An 18,823-nucleotide genomic window follows, 5' to 3' on the forward strand; every position below is an offset into this window, starting at 1 on the left:
TTACCCCATCGAGAATAACTACCTGCTGAATTTGAGTGTTGAGGGCTCACCGGTGGGTTTGGGAACTGAGCGAAACGATCCTTAGGATGGCAGAGTGCCACAGTTTCTTGGTGAATATCTGGGGTTTACCCGGGAAAAGGCACTGCATGTCAGCACCATGGAGATTAGAACAATTTCCTACACTGTGATATGGTCCTTGGGAATATACTCATAGACACCACTGTCTCAACAAAGAAAGCACCTGAGAGGGGTACAAACCCATTCCTCCTCAAAATGGTGGTGGTGGTGGTTGGGGGCTGGGGGTGCAGGGGTCTTCCCTGATGGGAGACAAAGGGAAGAAGAAAGGAAGGAAGGGCAGATGGCCAAATGGGGCAGGTGTCTTGGAGGGGGTGGTTCCAGGGCTTTCCAATCGCTCTCACCTTCTTCTCCTTCTTGCCAAAACTGAGTCCAGGAGTCCCTTTCTCAACAACCAGGCAGGAGATGCCCTTAGGACCGGGACCCCCAGTCCGGCACATGACAACGTAAGTGTCCGATTCACCGCCGCCGCTGATGAAGGCCTGTGGGTGAATGTAGGGATTGAAAAAAAGATGAGTCAGGGACCCGGGAGAAAGAGGTCATGGAGAACTATGAGGGTCTCCCTGCAGCAGGATCCTACATGACATCCTACATGACGCTACGGTGGGGAAGGATGAGATCGGCTGGGAGAACTAACATTGGCAAGGCTGACCGTGGGAAACCCGTGTATCGATCGATCAAATACATTTACTGAGTGCTTACTAAGTGCACAGTACTGTACTAAGCCTTGGGAGAGTACAGCACACACGATCCCTGCCCATAATGAGTTTACAGTCTAGAGGGGGAGACAGACTTTAATATGAATAATTAATTTTAATATATAATTTAAAGATATGTACATAAATGCTGAAGGGGCTGGAGGTGAGGCAAATATCAAAGGTGATATATTGCCTTTTATCCATCTGACCTGTAATCCCACTTCTCCTCTTGTCTTCACGACATCTCCAGTCGGATGGGTTGTCAGCATCTAAAATTCAACTTGTCTAGAACAGAACTCCTCATCTTCCCCCATAATAATAATGTTGGTATTTGTTAAGCGCTATGTGCAGAACACTGTTCTAAGTGCTGGGGCAGATACAGGGTAATCAGGTTGTCCCACGTGAGGCTCACAATTAATCTCCATTTTACAGATGAGGTCACTGAGGCCCAGAGAAGTAAAGTGACTTGCCCACAGTCACACAGCTACGTGGCAGAGCCGGCATTTGAACCCATGACCTCTGACTCCCAAGCCTGGGCTCTTTCCACTGAGCCACGCTGCTTCTCTAGAAACCCATACCTCTCACTAACTTTCCCATCTCAGTCGATGATAATAATAATTAATCATTATGGTATTTGTTAAGTGCTTACTATGTCCCAGGCATCGTACCTAGTACTGGGGTGGGAACAAGAAAAGGAGGAGTCAAAGGACAAGGGTTCTAATCACTGCTCCACCAATTGTCTGCTGTGTGAGCTTTGGGCAAGACTCTTAACTTCTCTGTGCCTCAATTACCTCACCTGTAAAATGGGGACCAAGACTATGTGCCCCATGTAGGACAACCTGATTACCCTATATCTTGGCTCTGTGGAAAGAGCCCGGGCTGGGGAGTCAGAGGTCATGGGTTCGAATATCAGCTCTGCCTCTTGTCAGCTGAGTGACTGTGAGCAAGTCACTTCATTTCTCTGGGCCTCAGTAACCTCATCTGTAAAATGGGGATTAAGACTGTGAGCCTCAAGTGGGACAACCTGATTACCCTGTATCTACCCCAGCGCTTAGAACAGTGCTCTGCACATAGTAAACACTTTACAAATACCAACAAACAAATACCAACACTGTGTCTACCCCAGCACTTACAACAGTGCTTGGCACATAGTAAGCACTTAACAAATACCATAATTAAAATAATTAAAAGCAAATTCGGGTTGGACATAGTCCCCATCCCACATGGGGCTCACAGTCTCAATCCCCATTTTACGATATGATAACAGAAGTGAAGTGACTTGCCCAAGGTCACACAGCAGAAAAGAGGCAGATCAGGATTAGAACCCATGACCTTCTCACTTCCAGACCCTTGCTCTAAGCACTACACCATGCTCCTTCTCTAAGTGCTGAATCGCGCCACTCTCTTATCTGTCCCAGAAGCTCACAACCTCCTGTCATCCTCGAATCCTTGCTATTGTTCAACTCTCACATGCAGTCCACTGACAAATTCATTCATTCAATTTTATTTATTGAGCACTTACTGTGTGTAAAGCACTGTACTAAGCGCTTGGGAAATAGACTAATATAAATAAATGACAGATATGTACATAAGTGCTGTGGGGCTAGGAGGGGGGAAGAACAAAGGGAGCAAGTCAGGGTGACAAAGAAGGGAGTGGGAGAAGAGGAAAGGGGGCGCTTAGAGAAGGCCTCCAGAGAAGATGAGCCTTCAGTGAAGCCTTGAAGTGGGGGAAGAAGTAATTATCCATCGGGAATTGAAGAGAGAGGGTGTTCCAGGCCAGAGGCAGGATATTGGCGAGGGTTCAATGCTGCGATAGACGAGATTGAGGCACAGTGAGAAGGTTAGCATTAGAGGAGCAGAGTGTGCGGGATGGGTTGTAGTAATAGCGAGGTGAGGTAGGAGGGGGGCAAAGTCATGGAGTGCGATAAAGCCAATGGTAAGTAGTTTTTGTTTGATGCAGAGGTGGATGGGCCAACACTGGAGTGTTTTGAGGAGTGGGGTGACATGCCCTGAATGTTTTTGTAGATAATGATCTGGGCAGCAGAGTGAAGTATGGACTGGAGTGGGCAGAGACAGGAGGCTGAGATGTCAGCATGGAGGCTGATGCAGTAATTCAAGTGGGACAGGATGAGTGGTCATATTAATGTGGTAACAGCCTGGATGGAGAGCAAAGGGCAGATTATAGTGAGGTTGTGAAGGTGGGACTGACAGGACTTAGTGATGGACTGAATACGTGTGTTGAATGAGAAAGAGAACTCAAGAATAATGCCAAGGTTATGGGCTTGGGAGACAGGAAGGATGGTGGTGCCATCTACAGAGATGGGAAAGTCATCTACAATGATGGGGAGGCCAAGGTTTGGGTGGGAAAATAAGGTGTTCTGTTTTGAACATGTTCAACTTGAGGTGGTGGTAACGCATCCAAGTAGAGATGTCTTGAACGCGAGAGGAAACGTGAGACTGCAGAGAGGAAGAAAGATCAGGGCTGGAGATGAAGATTTGTCTATCATCTGCATAGAGGTGGTAGTTTAAGTCATGGGAACAAATGACTTTGGGTGTAGATAGAGACTAGAAGGGGATCCAGAACTGAAATTTGAGATATCTCCACTGTTAGGGGGTGGGAGGCAGATGAGGAGCCCGTGACAGAGACTGAGAATGAACTGCCAGAGAGATGAGAACCAGGAGAGAACAGAGTCAGTGAAGCCAAGGTTGGAAAACATTTCCAGGAGAAGGGGGTGGTTCATAGTATCAAAGGCAGTGAGAGGTCAAGGAGAAGTAGGATGGAGACGATTAGGATGGAGTAGAGGCTGTTGGATTTGGCAAGAAGGAGATCACTGGTGACCTTTGAGAGGGTAGTTTCTGTGGAGTGAAGGGGGCAGAAGCCATATGCAGGGTAGGAGGGGTGTCAAAGAGAGAATTGGAGGAGAGGAATTTGATATGTAAATAACTTGCTCAAGAATTTTGGAAAGGAATGTGGGAGGGAGTTGGGGCAATAACTGGAGGGAGCAGTGGAGTCAAGGGAAGGTGTTTTTAGGATAGGGGAGACATGGGATTTCAGAGTTGGTGAGGGTTGAGATTGTGCAGTGGTTAGAGATGATGAGATCAAGTGTGAGTCCAAGTTGGTGACTGGGTGAGGTGGGGTGGAGCAGGAGAGCAGTGGACCTGAGGAGTGATAGAAAGAAATAAGCAGAAGGGTCATCAGGAACATCTATGTGGATGCTGAAGTCTCCAAGGATCAATTTGGGCATGGAGAAAGAGAGAAGGAATGTGAGAAAGGGATCAAAATGGTTAAAGAAGTTGGAGGTGGAACCTGGAAGGTGGTAAATGACAGTTACTAGAATCTGGAGGGGGTGGTAGAGGTGGATGATGTGGGCTTTGAAGGAAAGGAAGAAAAGGGACGGGGGAGGTGAAATGATACAAAAGCAGCACTGGGGTGAGAGAAGGAAGAGGTGTTGGCTTCTTTCTCGGGTGCCGCTTTCATACCATTTCACCTCCCCCATACCTTTCTTTCCCAGTGAGCCTGGGAGAGTGGGAGAAGATAGGGCCCCCTCTGAAGAGAGCAGCAGGGGAGACGGTGTCATCTGTGATGTCATGGAGGAGAAACAATTGAGACAGGAAAAGATCAAGACTGAAGGGAAGTTTCCTCATGACAGAGCTGGGGATCCACAGGCCACACGTGGCTGAAGCTGTGGAGGGGGCAGTGGGGAAGGGGACAGCATGAGGGGTGGAGAGGGTTTGGATGGGAGTTGAAGGGGACCAGCGCAGGGGAGGGGGACAAGGGGTAGCAATGGGACAGAATGACAGGGATGGGGGAGCAGGGGGTGGGGATGAGGGGAAGCTGGGCACAGGAAGGGGTGGAGGAGGTGCTGTGGGTGGAAAGGACTGGGATGGGCTGACAGGAGAAGGGGTGATGGTGGGCTCAGTGAGGTAAAGGATAGCAATAACAACTTAATCCGGTGATACCCAGAGCAGAGGGTTGAATTGTCCCTGAGTCATTAAGAGTGAAAAGACCAGGTAGTAGGGGACCCCCGAGGTGAGGGTTGAATTGTCCTTAGGGCCCGGGCAGTGAAGAGTCCAGTATTTAGGGGAACCCTGAGGAGATAGCTGAATAGTCCTTGGGGCCTTGGGAATGAAGCTGTTAGTGATTAGGAGTAAACAACCTGGGTTGGGCAGAGAAGGTGTGAAGGCAGGCAGCTACCGAAATGTAATAATGTATGAACCTGGGCCTTTTTGTCACCTGGGGGTTAGGCGGCCAACCCTCATCTGACTGGAGAGAAAGAGGGAAGATGAAGAAAATGACTACTTCTTGGCCGCAGCAGATTGGGAACGAAATGTCCTTTAATCTGGCGGGCGGGCAGATGGTAAGCAGGGGCTCCAGTGGCTGATGAACTGGTCAGGCTGAGGCCGCTCGGCGGGGAGATCTCGGCATCTTCGAGCAGGTCCCTGTCCGGGGGAGTGGTTGATGGTCCGTGCCGGTTCATAGCCCCTCTGTGGGGAGATCTTGGCATCCTCTGACAGGTCAGCGTCCTGCGCGATGATAGATGGTTCGTGCAGTTTGTGGCCCCTAGACAGAGAGATCTCGGCATCTTCAGGCAGGTCCCTGTCCCGGGAAGTGGTCGATGGTCTGCGCCAGTTTGTGTTCCCTCGGCGGAGAGATCTCGGAGTCCTGGGGCAGGTCCCTGACCGGGGTGGTGGCGGATGACAAATCCTGCCAGTTCCTCCTGTTAACATCTCCAGAACCTGCTCCTTCCTCTCCACCCAAACTGTCACCACCCTGGTCCAATCTCTGGTCTTGACTGTTGCATTAGCCTCTTTGCTGGTTTCCCAGCCTCCAACCTCTTACCACTCCTCTCTGTACTCCACGCTGCTGGAGGGATCATCTTCCTGAAGCACTGCTCAGCCCTCATTTCTCCTCTCCAAACCATCCACTGGCTTCTGTGTGCCTCAGCAAAAAAAAAAATCTCCTCACCCTCAGCTTCCAAGGCTCTCCACCATCTGGACCCAGTATTCTCCAATTTGCTGTCCCAAGACAACCTCCTAGCTGTACCTTGCTCTCAACTCTCCCGCCTTTGTCCCCTCACCTCATGCTATTTCTCCAGCTTGGAATTTCCTCCTTTCCATATCACACAGGCCACATAGTTCTCACATTCAGAGCCCTCCTAGAATCCTGCCTCCTCCAACACGCTTTCCCCAGTTGATTTACCAGACCCCTGAACCATTTCACTTCAGCATGACCTAGTGGATAGAGCATGGGCCTATCATGAAGGACCTGGGTTCTAATTCCGGTTCTGCCACCTGTCTGCTCTGTGGCCTCAGCAAAGTCACTTTTCTGTGCCTCAGTTACCTCATCTGTAAAATGGGGATTAAGACTGTGAGCCCCATGCAGGACAGAGACTGTGTCCAACCTAATTAACTTGAACCTACCCCAGTGGTTAGTACTGTGCCTGGCACATAGTAAGGGCTTAACAAATACCATAAAAAAACCTTACTTACATTCTTCTTAGCATTTTGGTTTATGTATATGCAATAATTACCCTATTTGTTAAATGCTTACTATGTGCCAAGCACTGTTCTAAACGCTGGGGCAGATACAAGGTAATCAGGTTGTCCCACGTGGGGCTCAGTCTTAATCCTCATTTTACAGATGAGGTAACAGGCACAGAGGAAGTTAAGTCACTTGTCCAAAGTCACACAGCTAATAAGTGGCTGATCCAGGATTAGAACCCAAGACCTGACTCCCAAGTCCATGCTCTTTCCACTAAGCCACATTGCTTCTCTATATATGCACTCCTTTCTTTGGACCACTAGAATTGCGTATAATTTTGTGATTATCTCCCTTTAGAGTGTAAGCTCCAGATGGGCTGGGAATGGGTTACTTCTTTATTCTGAACTGAAGTGGGTGTTGAAAAATGCCATTACTAAGAATGCTGGTTTGAAGGGGGTAAAATTTTGGAGAAAAGAGCAGCTCTTGAGGTGCAAGCAAAACTGGAAAAAGCAAGAAGACCTAATAAAGCAAAACATAAGGAGGGTGACAAAGATGACATTTTCTACTGGGTCTCTCTGGGGCCTCTGGTGATCACATCGTGGGGCCTTGGGATATCAGTGAGGGAAGAGAGGCTGCTGCAGAGGGTGAGGGAGAGGCAGCTGGGAAAGTTGTACCTTTGAGCCATTAAGGATGTAATGGTCACCTTGCCTTTTTGCTGAGGTCAACAGGGATGCCGCATCACTCCCACTTCCTGTATTTGGGAGAAAGAGCAGCCAATGAAGTCAAAGCAATCTTGGCCCTACCCTGCTCTTTGGGAAATTATTAATCAGACTCGGAAGGCAGCAAAGCTTTATGAGACCAGAGGTCCACTGATGCACCCAGGAAAAGACCTCATTGCCCCTGGGAAGCCAGAAGTTCCCAGACAAATAGCACCACTACTGTTTCAGTTTAACCCAGCCACACCATATCAATCCTCTCATAACCCACCCTCCCGGCCTTCACCCTCCTTCCTAAGAGGATCTTGGCAATCTCTGAGCCCTGCCCAATAAGGCCAAGTAGTGGAACTAAAGCAGAACTTAAATAGGGGGACACCCCTCCCTCATCTACCACTGAAGGTCTCCCTCGGTCCCTAAGAGGCCCTCTCATGCAAGCCCCATCCCCCTATTTCCATCGTCTTGCCCAACACCCTGGGCATTTTTAGCAAGCAGATGCAGGGGCAGAAATGCGTTGTTCCTGTTCTTCCCAGCTCTGACATTGCCATCGATGGGCACAGCCAGAGCGAGGGCTAAAGATGGTGCAAGCACAGTCTGTCCTCCTTTCCTGGCAGGACCGACAAATGACTCTCCCAAGGACAGAACTCCCCTGCGACCCTAACAACAGTAATTCTACTTGGAAGATTGATTCTTCTGGGTCCAAGCCAAAGGTCTCCCTTTGGAAAAGCTCAGTTCTTCTTTGGGTGCCCCAGTCCTGAGAGCCTCTGAGCCCGGAACAGGGAACCTCCGGGCCTTCTCCCTGACTCGCTGTCCTTTCCCCAGTGTGGGCAGCCTACCTGGCTCTGTCAGGCAGTAGGAAGCAAACTTCTCCATGGTGCAGAGTGGTGGGCAGAATTTGTGCCTCTGTTCTTCATTTCCAAAAGTGTCGATCATCCATACACACATACTGCCAGGGATAAAGAGGAAGGGAAAAAAAGAGGCTGAGAGAGATCCGGGGTCCAGGCCACGCGAGGCTCTGCTCTCCAAAGTTTAGCTGCTCCCTTCTTCAACCGCAGGCCCGGGTGCTCCGGCTCAGCCTAGCCCTGTCCTATGAAGACTAAACAGGGTTATCTCCAGCACATACCCTCCCATTCCAGAAACACCGTGTCCCCACCCTCCCTGTCCCTCTGCATGGGTCTTCTGCCGGGGAAGAAGGCAGGTCGAGCTTGCTGCCGGGCCAATTTCCCCTGAGGATGCTTCTGGCCAGTGCTCTGAATCTGGCTGCAAGGAGGGCTATTTCAAGTCCCAGAAGTGAGACAGGAAGAGGGCTGTTGTAGTGGTAGGGCCTGTAGGATGCACTCCTTCTTTAGATTCGCTCAGGAAGGGGAGAGCATTCCGGTCATTTTCTGAACCGGAAAGAGAAAATTGAACAGCTGAATTCATTTGTTCCTTTCTTCCTTCTGTCCTTCCTTCAGCTACCTGAAACCCAGGCACTTACTTATGGATGCTTATATATGCCGTGGTGCTGGTGCAGCCCGTGGACAAGGCCTCGAAGATGACGGAGGTATCGAGCCGGGTCAGCCCCGATCCCCCTACGTCAGGCTTCACATAGACCCCGCCGAAGCCAAGCTGGGCTGCCTTCCTCATCGTCTCAACTGGAAACAGCTCCTGCGGGGGTGACAAGAGTGGATGTCTCTGGTGGTCACCTTCCGAGATGGTCTGCACCAAGCGCATGGCTGTGGAGGGGAAGGGAGGGGAAAGGGGAAAGCTGGGGATAGCCAGGGTGGGCTGCCTATTTTGAAAGGGCCCCTTCTCTTAGGTCAGCCAGGAGCACTGTTCCTAAATTACCTTGGGAAACCCTGAAGTTTGCAGAGGGTGGAAGTCTGCCCCTCCTGCTGAAGGAGTCTTCCTTTCCCCAAACCCTCTCCAACACAACTTAAGCCCCTTTACAGCATTAGTTGGAAAGGCCGATGCAGCTCCTGGGAAAGCTACGGAAGACAGTTAAGATGGGGTGGTAGGGATGGGGGCAGGTCTCCGCCAAATGGAAGCGGGAATAGCAATCACCTCAGGCTCGAAAGGTTCAAGAGGACTTCGGACGGGAAGTGCAGGGGGAAGCGGAGGCGGGGATAAAGCAGAGGCCACAAAAATTGAGTCGGCCATAATAGGCTCAGTTCTAGGTAGACCGTCGCGGGTCGGGAAAATGAGACCAAGACCCTACCTTCTGGTCCCACTCTGCCATGTGAGGGGCCATCTCCCGGGAGGCAAAGTCAAAGGCCACTTTCTGAAACTCCTTCTGCTCCTCACTCAGGCCCGTGGAAGCTGAGGAACGGAAGGCCCAGGTTAAGTACAGCCTTATTAAAATCGCATCTCCTCCAGGAAGTTCTTCCCTGATTAATCTCTCATCTCCCACCTCACTTTCCCTCCCTTTGATGTCACCTGTGCAGTTAAATTCATTTCTGCTAAGTACTCTGAAACCTCTCCCCACCTCCTCCACTTAATGTCCACATTCTTATATTCTGTTGCTTCCCCCTACCCGCAATTTATTTTAATGTGCATCTCCTCTGCTAGATAGAGCTCCTTGAGGGCAAGGGTCAGGTCTACCTACTACACTGTACTCTCCTAAATGGTTAGGAGTTGGTAGGAGCTCATTACACAGCACTGATCGATTGAGTTCGCCAGAACTATCAAGAGATCACCACTCTCTCCACCTTCAAAGCCTAACTAAGATCACATCTCCTCCAAGAGGCCTTCCCCAGTAAGCCCTCTTTTCCTGGCTTGCTCTCCCTTCTATGTCACCTGTGCATTTCAATCTGTGACCTCTGGACATCTGACATTCACCCCACCCCCAATCCTGCAGTACTTACTTACAAATCTTTAAATTGTATATTATAAATGATTTATTTGTCCATATTAATATCTGTTTCCCCCTCTAGACTGTAAGCTCATTATAGGCAGGGAACATATCTGCTAATCCTGTTGTATTGTATTCTCCCAAGCGCATAGTAGAGTGCTCTGCACATATTAAGTGCTCAATAAACACTGTTGATTGGTTCACCCTGCAGTAATCTGACCCAGGTAAGTTTCCCCTAAATTCAACCTGAGACTGATTTGGGAAAAGGGCCAAGTACCGAGAGCGTGCGTCATCTGAAGAAAAAACAAAGCAGAGAAAACACAGTAGAAGAAATGACATTCCCAGATTGAACTGCCCTCTGAATTTAGCTGCTTTGAGGATCTTCCCTATCTGAGAAGGCAACTCAAGTATATGTGACACTTGATTGAACCTCTGGAAAATGCTCTCACTCGCTCATAATCACAGCTTCTCTCACTTTAGCTACCACCCACTGAACCAAGTGGATGGCACGTAGCCTTTCCTCTGGCTGTCCGACCCCAATTAATGGCACTTTCCAGTCAGGGCTTCAAGTGAGAACATGCCTGGGCCCCCACCTTGGAGAAGCCACTAAGGCTCTTTCACCATCAGAACACATCTCCTCTCCTCTCTCACCCTGACCTCTGTGCCACTTGTCAAGTCCTGCAACAGCTGGGGGAGGAGGAACAATGAGTAAAAGCAACATAAGAGAAGGGCAGCTTCAGGAGGAACTAAATGGAGACAGAGTTCAGCAGTCAGTCTCTTCTTACCCATCTGACGTCTCCATCATTATTTGCCTTTTACTTTTTCCCTCTCCCCTCAAAGTCCCTTGGTCCAAGGGGGAACGCATACTTTCAAACAAATAGCAAAATCGGAGAAAATCCTTTTTCAAAAGATCTATACTACTTTTTACTCTCTAGAGCCCCAAATCCTTTTTAATTAATCTTAAAAAACGCCCCCCAAACTTCTAATTCTTTTCTAATAGTATTCTATGCACAGAGCAGGCATTCAATAAATATTCACTGAAGATGACACCCAGGTGACAGGAAGAAAGGAAAGATTGTGGAAACCAGTCAGAGGAAACAATGGCTAATGGAAAGAGCATGGGCTTGGGAGTCAGAGGTCGTGGGTTCTAATTCCAGCTCTGCCACTTAGCTGTGTGACTTTGGGCAAGTGACAACTTCTCTGTGCCTCTGTTACTTCATCTGTCAAGTGGGGGTTAAGACTGGGAGCCCCACGTGGGACAACCTGACTACTCTGTATCTACCCCAGTGCTTGGCACATAGTAAGCGCTTAACAAATACCATCATCATCATTATCATTATTACTTCCACTCCTGGGCTCTCACCAAGAGTGAATCCAGATTCATGGATTCTTTTCCAGGCTTCCACTGTCTGCCTTTTGCCTTCTGTGACTTTGGGCCAAATTCTCTAGTAGTCTGTGTCTCATTGATCCTGCCCTTAGAGTAGTGACTTCGATTGTGAGGATTCAGTGAGAGATCTCTCTGTAGTTAGAAATTTAGAAATTTCCTGTGGCTCCCAATAGGTGTTATACAGGAAGAGCCTCCAAAAGAGCTTTCCCCGACATAATAATTAAAAATAATAATAACAATAATTATGGTATTTGTCTGTACTAAGCCCTGAAGTAGATACAAGCAAATCAGGTTGGACCAAGTCCCTGTCCCACATGGAGCTCACAGCCCATTTTACAGATGAGGAAACTGAGGCACAGAAAAGTAAATGGCTTGCCTAAGGTCACACAGCAGGCACATGGTAGAGCCATGATTAGAACCCGGGTCCTCTGACTTCCGGGCCCACACTCTTTGCATTAGGCCACGGTGACTTCTCATAGACTGTCGCAATTCAGCTTTCATAGAATGGGGACTATTCTATGGTCTTTCGGACCTCCAGATGAAGACCACTTCCCTCAGTTGCCTATCTCCATATCTAATTTTTATTAAGAACTTTCTTGTAGATGACCAGGTAGACATAGGGAGGGGACAAGTCAGTGCCTCAAGCTCAGCTTGCCCTGGGCCAGCAGGGTGGGAAGGACAGAAGCAATGCATGCTTAAGACTTCTGCAGGATTTAGAACACTGGAAGGGCCGTGGTGGCTGCTGTAGCTGGGGCTGTGACTTCTGGGCTCTGAGCCACCCGGAATCTGAAACTCTGCTCCTCAAGGCACAGTTCCCTACTGCTCTTTTTGTTTTCATTTTTTTTTTTTTGGATTTATCAATGGTCCTTGTCTTTCCTGTAGATTTTGTGTTTTATTGCTTACGTGCCCCATCCCAGTCTCTTAGATTGTGGGGTCTTTGGGGCTCAGAGAATACTGTCTAATTCTCATCCATGTAGGCACTTAAATACTATTACTATGACAACTACCTACCAAAATAGCCTGAAGCCTTCGACGTAGCTTTGGATGCATGTTACTTGCTGCGTGATTTTAGCCAATTTATTTTTTTTTGGTTTGTTTTAAATGATAAATTGTTAAGTGCTCACAATATGCCAGGTAGATACAACCTCTAGACTCAGCTCGTTGTGGGCAAGGACTGTCACTCTTTGTTGTCGTATTATTTTCCCAAGTGCTTAGTACAGTGCCCAGACTTCTCCATCACCGTGGATGGCACGACCATCCTTCCCGTCCCGCAGGCCCGCAATCTCGGTGTCATCCTTGACTCGTCCCTCTCGTTCACCCCACACATCCTATCCGTTACCAAGACCTGCCGGTTTCACCTCTACAATATCGCCAAGATCCGCCCTTTCCTCTCCACCCAAACGGCTACCTTACTATTACGGGCTCTCGTTATATCCCGGCTAGACTACTGTGTCAGCCTTCTCTCTGACCTCCCTTCCTCCTCTCTCGCCCCGCTCCGGTCTATTCTTCACTCCGCTGCCCGGCTCATCTTCCTGCAAAAACGATCTGGGCATGTCACTCCCCTTCTTAAACAACTCCAGTGGTTGCCTATCGACCTCCGCTCCAAACAAAAACTCCTCACTCTAGGCTTCAAGGCTCTCCGTCACCTTGCCCCTTCCTACCTCTCCTCCCTTCTCTCTTTCTACCGCCCACCCCGCACGCTCCGCTCCTCTGCCGCCCACCTCCTCGCCGTCCCTCGGTCTCGCCTATCCCGCCGTCGACCCCTGGGTCGCGTCCTCCCGCGGTCCTGGAACGCCCTCCCTCCTCACCTCCGCCAAACTGATTCTCTTTCCCTCTTCAAAACCTTACTTAAAAATCACCTCCTCCAAGAGGCGTTCCCAGACTGAGCTCCTCTTCCCCCTCTACTCCCTCTGCCATTCCCCCTTTACCTCTCCGCAGCTAAAGCCTCATTTTCCCCTTTTCCCTCTGCTCCTCCACCTCTCCCTTCCCATCCCCACAGCACTGTACTCGTCCGCTCAACTGTATATATTTTCGTTACCCTATTTATTTTGTTAATGAATTGTACATCGCCTTGATTCTATTTAGTTGCCATTGTTTTTACGAGATGTTCTTCCCCTTGACGCTGTTTAGTGCCATCGTTCTCGTCTGTCCGTCTCCCCCGATTAGACTGTAAGCCCGTCAAACGGCAGGGACTGTCTCTATCTGTTGCCGACTTGTTCATCCCAAGTGCTTAGTACAGTGCTCTGCACATAGTAAGCGCTCAATAAATACTATTGAATGAATGAATGAATGCACACAGTAAGTGCTTAACAAATATAGCTGAATGAAAGTTAATCAGTTTGAACACAATCCCTGACCCACATGGGCATTACAATCTAAACTGGAGGAGGAGGATTTAATCCCCATTTTACATATGAGTAAACAAAGGCACTGAGAAGTTAAGTGACTTGCCCAAGGTCACACAGCAGACAAGTGACAGAGCCATAATTAGAACCTCGGTCTTCTGACTCCAAGGTCCGGGCTCTTCCCAGTAGGCCATACTGCTTCTCTCCCTTTGTTCTTTCCCCTCTCTCCGCCCCATAGAACTTGTGTATATATGTATGTACATATCTATAATTCTATTTATTTATATTAATGCCTGTTTACTTGTTTTGATGTATATATATATCTCTATAATTCTATTTATATTGATGCCTGTAACTGGACTGTCTTGCTGTCTGTCTCCCCCTTTCTAGACTGTAAACCTGGTGTGGGCAGGGATTATCTCTATTGCTGAATTGTACTTTCCAAGCACTTAGCACAGTGGTCTGCACACAGTAAGTGCCCAATAAATACGACTGAATGAATTCTCCCTAAAGAGACCAGAGACTGTACATCAAGCAGAAACTCCGATTAGCTGCTAGGCCATCTTCTGTACATCAGCCCTTGCTCCAGCCCAAGCAGGACTCAAACAGCAGCACCATGAGCCCCCAACTCATGCTGACCCCCTAAGAGAGATGCTGTGCCCTTCCCATATTGCCCTGGGATTTCCATCAGCCCCAGCACTAGCTCAGGAAGGACTCAAGCACTGGCAGCAAGGCTCCTCAACTTTTAAAATGTCAGAAAGACCACTGCCAAGGCTGCAGCTGTGACTTCTGGAATTGCTGGCATGACCCATGAACAGCCTGAAGCCCCGTTGTTACTCTTGTATTTATTGCTGTCCTTGTCTTTTAGATTTTTGTTTCATCTTTCCCGTCACTACCCCTTTCTTATTCTTAGACCCTACGCCCCACTGAATTCCAGGGCCTGGGCCAGTCTCTAGCCTGGGCATTTCTTTCCCATCACTTAGTACAGTACAATCTACCCCCTCCACCTGCGCCTCTGACTCCATCCTTCACACGTTGTTCATTCGATAGTATTTATTAAGTGCTTACAGTGTGCAAAGCACTGTACTAAGCGTTTGGGAAAGTACAATATAACAATAAATGGACACATTTCCTGCCCACAACAGGCTCACATCACATCACTAGAAAAGCAGTGTGGCTCAGTGAAAAGAGCATGGGTTTCGGAATCAGAGGTCATGGGTTCGACTCCCGGCTCTGCCACTTGTCAGCTGTGTGACTGTGGGCAAGTCACTTAACTTCTCTGTGCCTCAGTTACCTCATCTGTAAAATGGGGATTATCTGTGAGCCTCTCATGGGACAAACTGATTACCCTGTATCTGCCCCAGCACTTACAACAGTGCTCTGCACATAGTAAGCGCTTAACAAATACCAACATCATCATCACTTGTCCCCTCCCTTTTTCCCTCCCTGACTACCACCTTCAAATGTTCACGGTTTCTTCCCCACTGCTTTCAAACATGCTCACGTACCCCCATCCTAAAAAATAAACCAACCCTCCCTTGACCCCAGTTACCATCCCACTGTCCCTCCTGCCATTCCTTCCTCCTACCCAACTCCTTGAGTGACTTGCCTACACCAGCTGTCTCCACTTCCTCCCCTCTAATTCTTCCCTTGACCCCTTCCAATCTGGCTTCCACTCCCTTCAATCCAACAAAACTGTCCACTTAAAAGTTATCAATGATCTCCTCTACTTCATTCTAAATAATAATAATAATTATGGTATTTGTTAAACGCTTACTATGTACCAGGCACTGTACTAAACTCTGGGGTCCCAGTCCCTGTCCCATGTGGGGATCCCAGTCTCAATCCCCATTTTACAGATGAGGTTCCTAAGGCCCAGAGAAGTGACCTGCCCAAAGTCACACAGCAGACAAGTGGCAGAGCCAGGATTAGAGCCCATGACCTTGTGACTGCCAGGCCCGTGCTCTATCCACTACACCCTGTTGCTCCTTTAACCTTTCAACTGCCTTCTACATTGTGAACAACCCCCTCCTCCTGGAAATGCGATTTAACCTTGGCTTCACTGGTACTGGTTTCTCCTGGTTTTCCGGATGCTCATTCTCAGTCTCTTTTGCAGGTTCCCCCCACCTCTGCCTCCTTCCCCCTCACCCCAACTCCCCTGGAGAACTCATTCACTCCCACAGCTTCAACTGCCCACAGCGTGGCCCTATGTGAGTCAGGGACTCTGTCCAATCCGATTTGCTTGTATCCACCCCAATGCTTAGTACGATGCCTGGCACCCAGAATAAGAGCTTAACATATACCACAGTTATCATCTCTATGCTTTCGAATCCCAAATCTACATCTCCACCCCGATCTCTCTCCTCTGCAATCTCACATATATTGCTGCTTCCAAGATATCTCTTGGAAATCCCACCGTCACCTCAAACTTCATAAATCCCAAACAGAGCTCCTGAAGATGTTCCCCAGTTCATTTTCATTATTACAGATGGATCACTCCCAACTACAACTTTAGCACCTGTGCAGTCAAAGCTACCAAAGCCCATTCACATATAATTTACATCCCGTATTATTTAAGCACTCAGTTATTCACCTAACCACCTTTACATTCTTCATCCTCGTATCAGTGATAGATTGTAAATTCTACTCTACACGAATACAACCTCCTCACCTGCCTGCCTGCCTTCCCTCCCACACACTCCCCTCTGGGAAAACTGTCCTATTCCCCAAAGAGATTTCCAATCTTTTGACCCCCTCCAAATTTCTAACGCCATCTTCCCTCATTTGGTCTCCACACCCAACCTGAATTTGTGTGATGCATAAATCCACGCCTTCAACTTCCCTTCATTCAAGTCAACTCCCTTGTTCTCTTGTCCCTCCACTGATCTTGTGCCACCAACCCACAGTTCGCTGGATCACTTCCACAATAGGTTTCTTCCGTTCTTGTGCTTAAGTCACCGAGCACTGCTAATCCAAACATCAGGCCAACCTCATCCAACGAATTTTATCCTCACCTGTTATAATTCTGTCTTCTCTTCCCCCAGCAACAATATTTCTCCATCCTTATAAACTCCAATACCCAGGAACTTCCTCCTCAAACCCCCTGTCCCCCCATCTCCTCATCCCTAATCCTTTGTCCCTAATGACCTTGCCGCCTATTTCATAGAAAAAAGAAATGAAACCGACATGTGTGATCTCCTTAAAATCTCTCCTGAGCCTCTCCAATCACACCTTCCGCCTGCCCTTCTTTGGCTCTACCACCCCTCCAAGCAGTATCTTAAGATGTCCCATCTCCTCTTAAAATCTACCTTCTCACCCTGAACCCATCTCTTCGCATCTTGTTAAAATGACATAGATGCGGTCTTTACTTTATTTGCCAGGGCTGTTTGGAGGCTGACTGTAGATTATCCAGAAGATATAATTCTATAGTCAAAGGTCAAACATTTTAACAGCTCTTGCAAAAGAATAGAGGAAGAGAAGGAGGCCGAAACTACTGGTAAAGATGAGGTTTCTGAATTTCATTCTCTGAGAACAGGCTCTGACCCTCTTGGAAGAAAGCTGTTTCCAATTTCCTACTACTGAAACTGAGTGCCTGGCAAGGAAGGTACTATTAACTTTGAGTGCACTTTGCTAACCCCCCTACCCCTCTCACCAGAGGTCAGTCTAAATTTTGTACTTTAACCTGTATTTATCCCAGGGCTCAGTACAGGGTCTGGCACATACTAAACACTTAACAAATACCATTAAAAAAAAAAATCTGGCCTGGCCCAAGCAGAGTAGGTTTGGCCTGAGGCTAGACTAAGAGTTTTCTAGAAAGTCTAGTCCTGCTTCGAGAGAGTTGGTCCAACTAAAACTGAGAATTTGTTTATGCATTTGTTCATTCATTCATTCAATTGTATTTATTGAGCTCTTACTGTGTTCAGAGCACTGTGCCAAGCGCTTGGGAGAGTACAACAAGAAACAGACACGTTCTCTGCCCACAACAAGCTTATGGTCTAGGAGGGGGACAGACATTAATACAAATAAAATTAGAGATATGTACACGAGTGCTGTGGGGCTGGGAGTAGGGAAGAACAAAAGGAGCAAGAGGGTTCTAATCCCAGCTCAGCCAACTGCCTGTGTGACCTTGGATTTAGCTTCTCTGTGCCTCAGTTTCTGCATCCATAAAATGGGAACTCAATACCTGTTTTCCCTCCTCCTTATCCTGTGAGCCCCATGTCCAACCTGATTATCCTGTATCTACCCCCGCGTTTAGTATGGTACGGAGGCACTTAAATACCACTATTATTATTATTATTACTCCCCGGGGAGTTTGGGCAGTCTGGGGCCAAACTAGTGTGCAGTTCTGGGGACGGAAGATCAACCTAGTTACCCAGGCCCACGCAGCCCTCCACAATCGGAGCTCCTCTAACCCAGCCAGGGGACTGGATCAATTCCTGACCCCTTGTCTGTTTCCCTTTGAAGCACCAACCGTTCCTGGAAACCGCCTCCCGGCTCTAGACCTTCTGCATTCCAGCGGGAAGTGACAGACCAATGCGAGAAGGCATTTCTGAAAACCACAACTAACCAAAATCAAATTAGAGCAACCTTATAGCCTCGCTGTCTAACAGGAAGCCAACTAAGCAGCAGGGGAAAGAGCACGGGCCAGGGAGTCGGAGGACCCGGGTTCTAGTCCTGACTCGGCCAACTGTTTGTTGTGTGACCTTGCGCAAGTCACTTACCTTCTCTGTCCCTCAGTTTCCTCCACTATAAAATGGAGGCTAAATACCTGTTCTCCCTCCTGCTTCGACAGTGAACTCCATGTGGGACAGGAACTGCATCTGACCTAATTAGCTCAAATAACAATAATAATAATAATAATTATGGCACTGGTTAAGTGCTTACTAGAGAAGCAGAGTGGCTCAGTGGAAAGAGCATGGGCTTGGGAGTCAGCGGTCATGGATTCAAATCCCAGCTCCAGCACTTGTCAGCTGAGTGACTGTAGGCAAGTCACTTCACTTCTCTGTGCCTGTTACCTTATCTGTAAAATGGGGATTAAGACTGTGAGCCTCATGTGGGACAATCTGATTACCCTGTATCTACCCTAGCGCTTAGAACAGTGCTCTGCACCTAGTAAGTGCTTAATAAACACCAACAGTATTATTATGTGCCAAGCACTCTACTGAGCATTGGGGAGGATATCAGCAAGTCAGATTGGTCACAGTCCTTCGTCCCACATGGGGCTCCCAGTCTCAAGCCCCATGTCCATATGTAAGACTGAGCGCCTCATCTTCCCTCCCAAACCCGGTCCTCT

At 48.4% G+C, this 18,823-nt stretch overlaps 1 protein-coding gene across 2 annotated transcripts in view; it reads right to left on the reverse strand.

The window, feature by feature from the left end:
* The window catches only part of ACAD8 (acyl-CoA dehydrogenase family member 8), a 36,400-nt gene that overhangs the window by 13,482 nt on the left and 4,095 nt on the right, over positions 1–18,823 (reverse strand). For both annotated transcript variants that reach the window (XM_029075373.1, XM_029075374.1), the window contains exons 2-6: positions 9,166–9,266; positions 8,446–8,615; positions 7,805–7,914; positions 6,930–7,006; positions 420–557 (exon numbers count right to left, since the gene is read on the reverse strand). In XM_029075373.1, coding sequence (XP_028931206.1) covers positions 420–557; positions 6,930–7,006; positions 7,805–7,914; positions 8,446–8,615; positions 9,166–9,266 — 596 coding nt within the window. The remainder of the gene's footprint in view (positions 1–419; positions 558–6,929; positions 7,007–7,804; positions 7,915–8,445; positions 8,616–9,165; positions 9,267–18,823) is intronic.

Source organism: Ornithorhynchus anatinus, chromosome 11 (genome assembly GCF_004115215.2).
Source record: "Ornithorhynchus anatinus isolate Pmale09 chromosome 11, mOrnAna1.pri.v4, whole genome shotgun sequence".
Classification (NCBI taxonomy): domain Eukaryota; kingdom Metazoa; phylum Chordata; class Mammalia; order Monotremata; family Ornithorhynchidae; genus Ornithorhynchus; species Ornithorhynchus anatinus.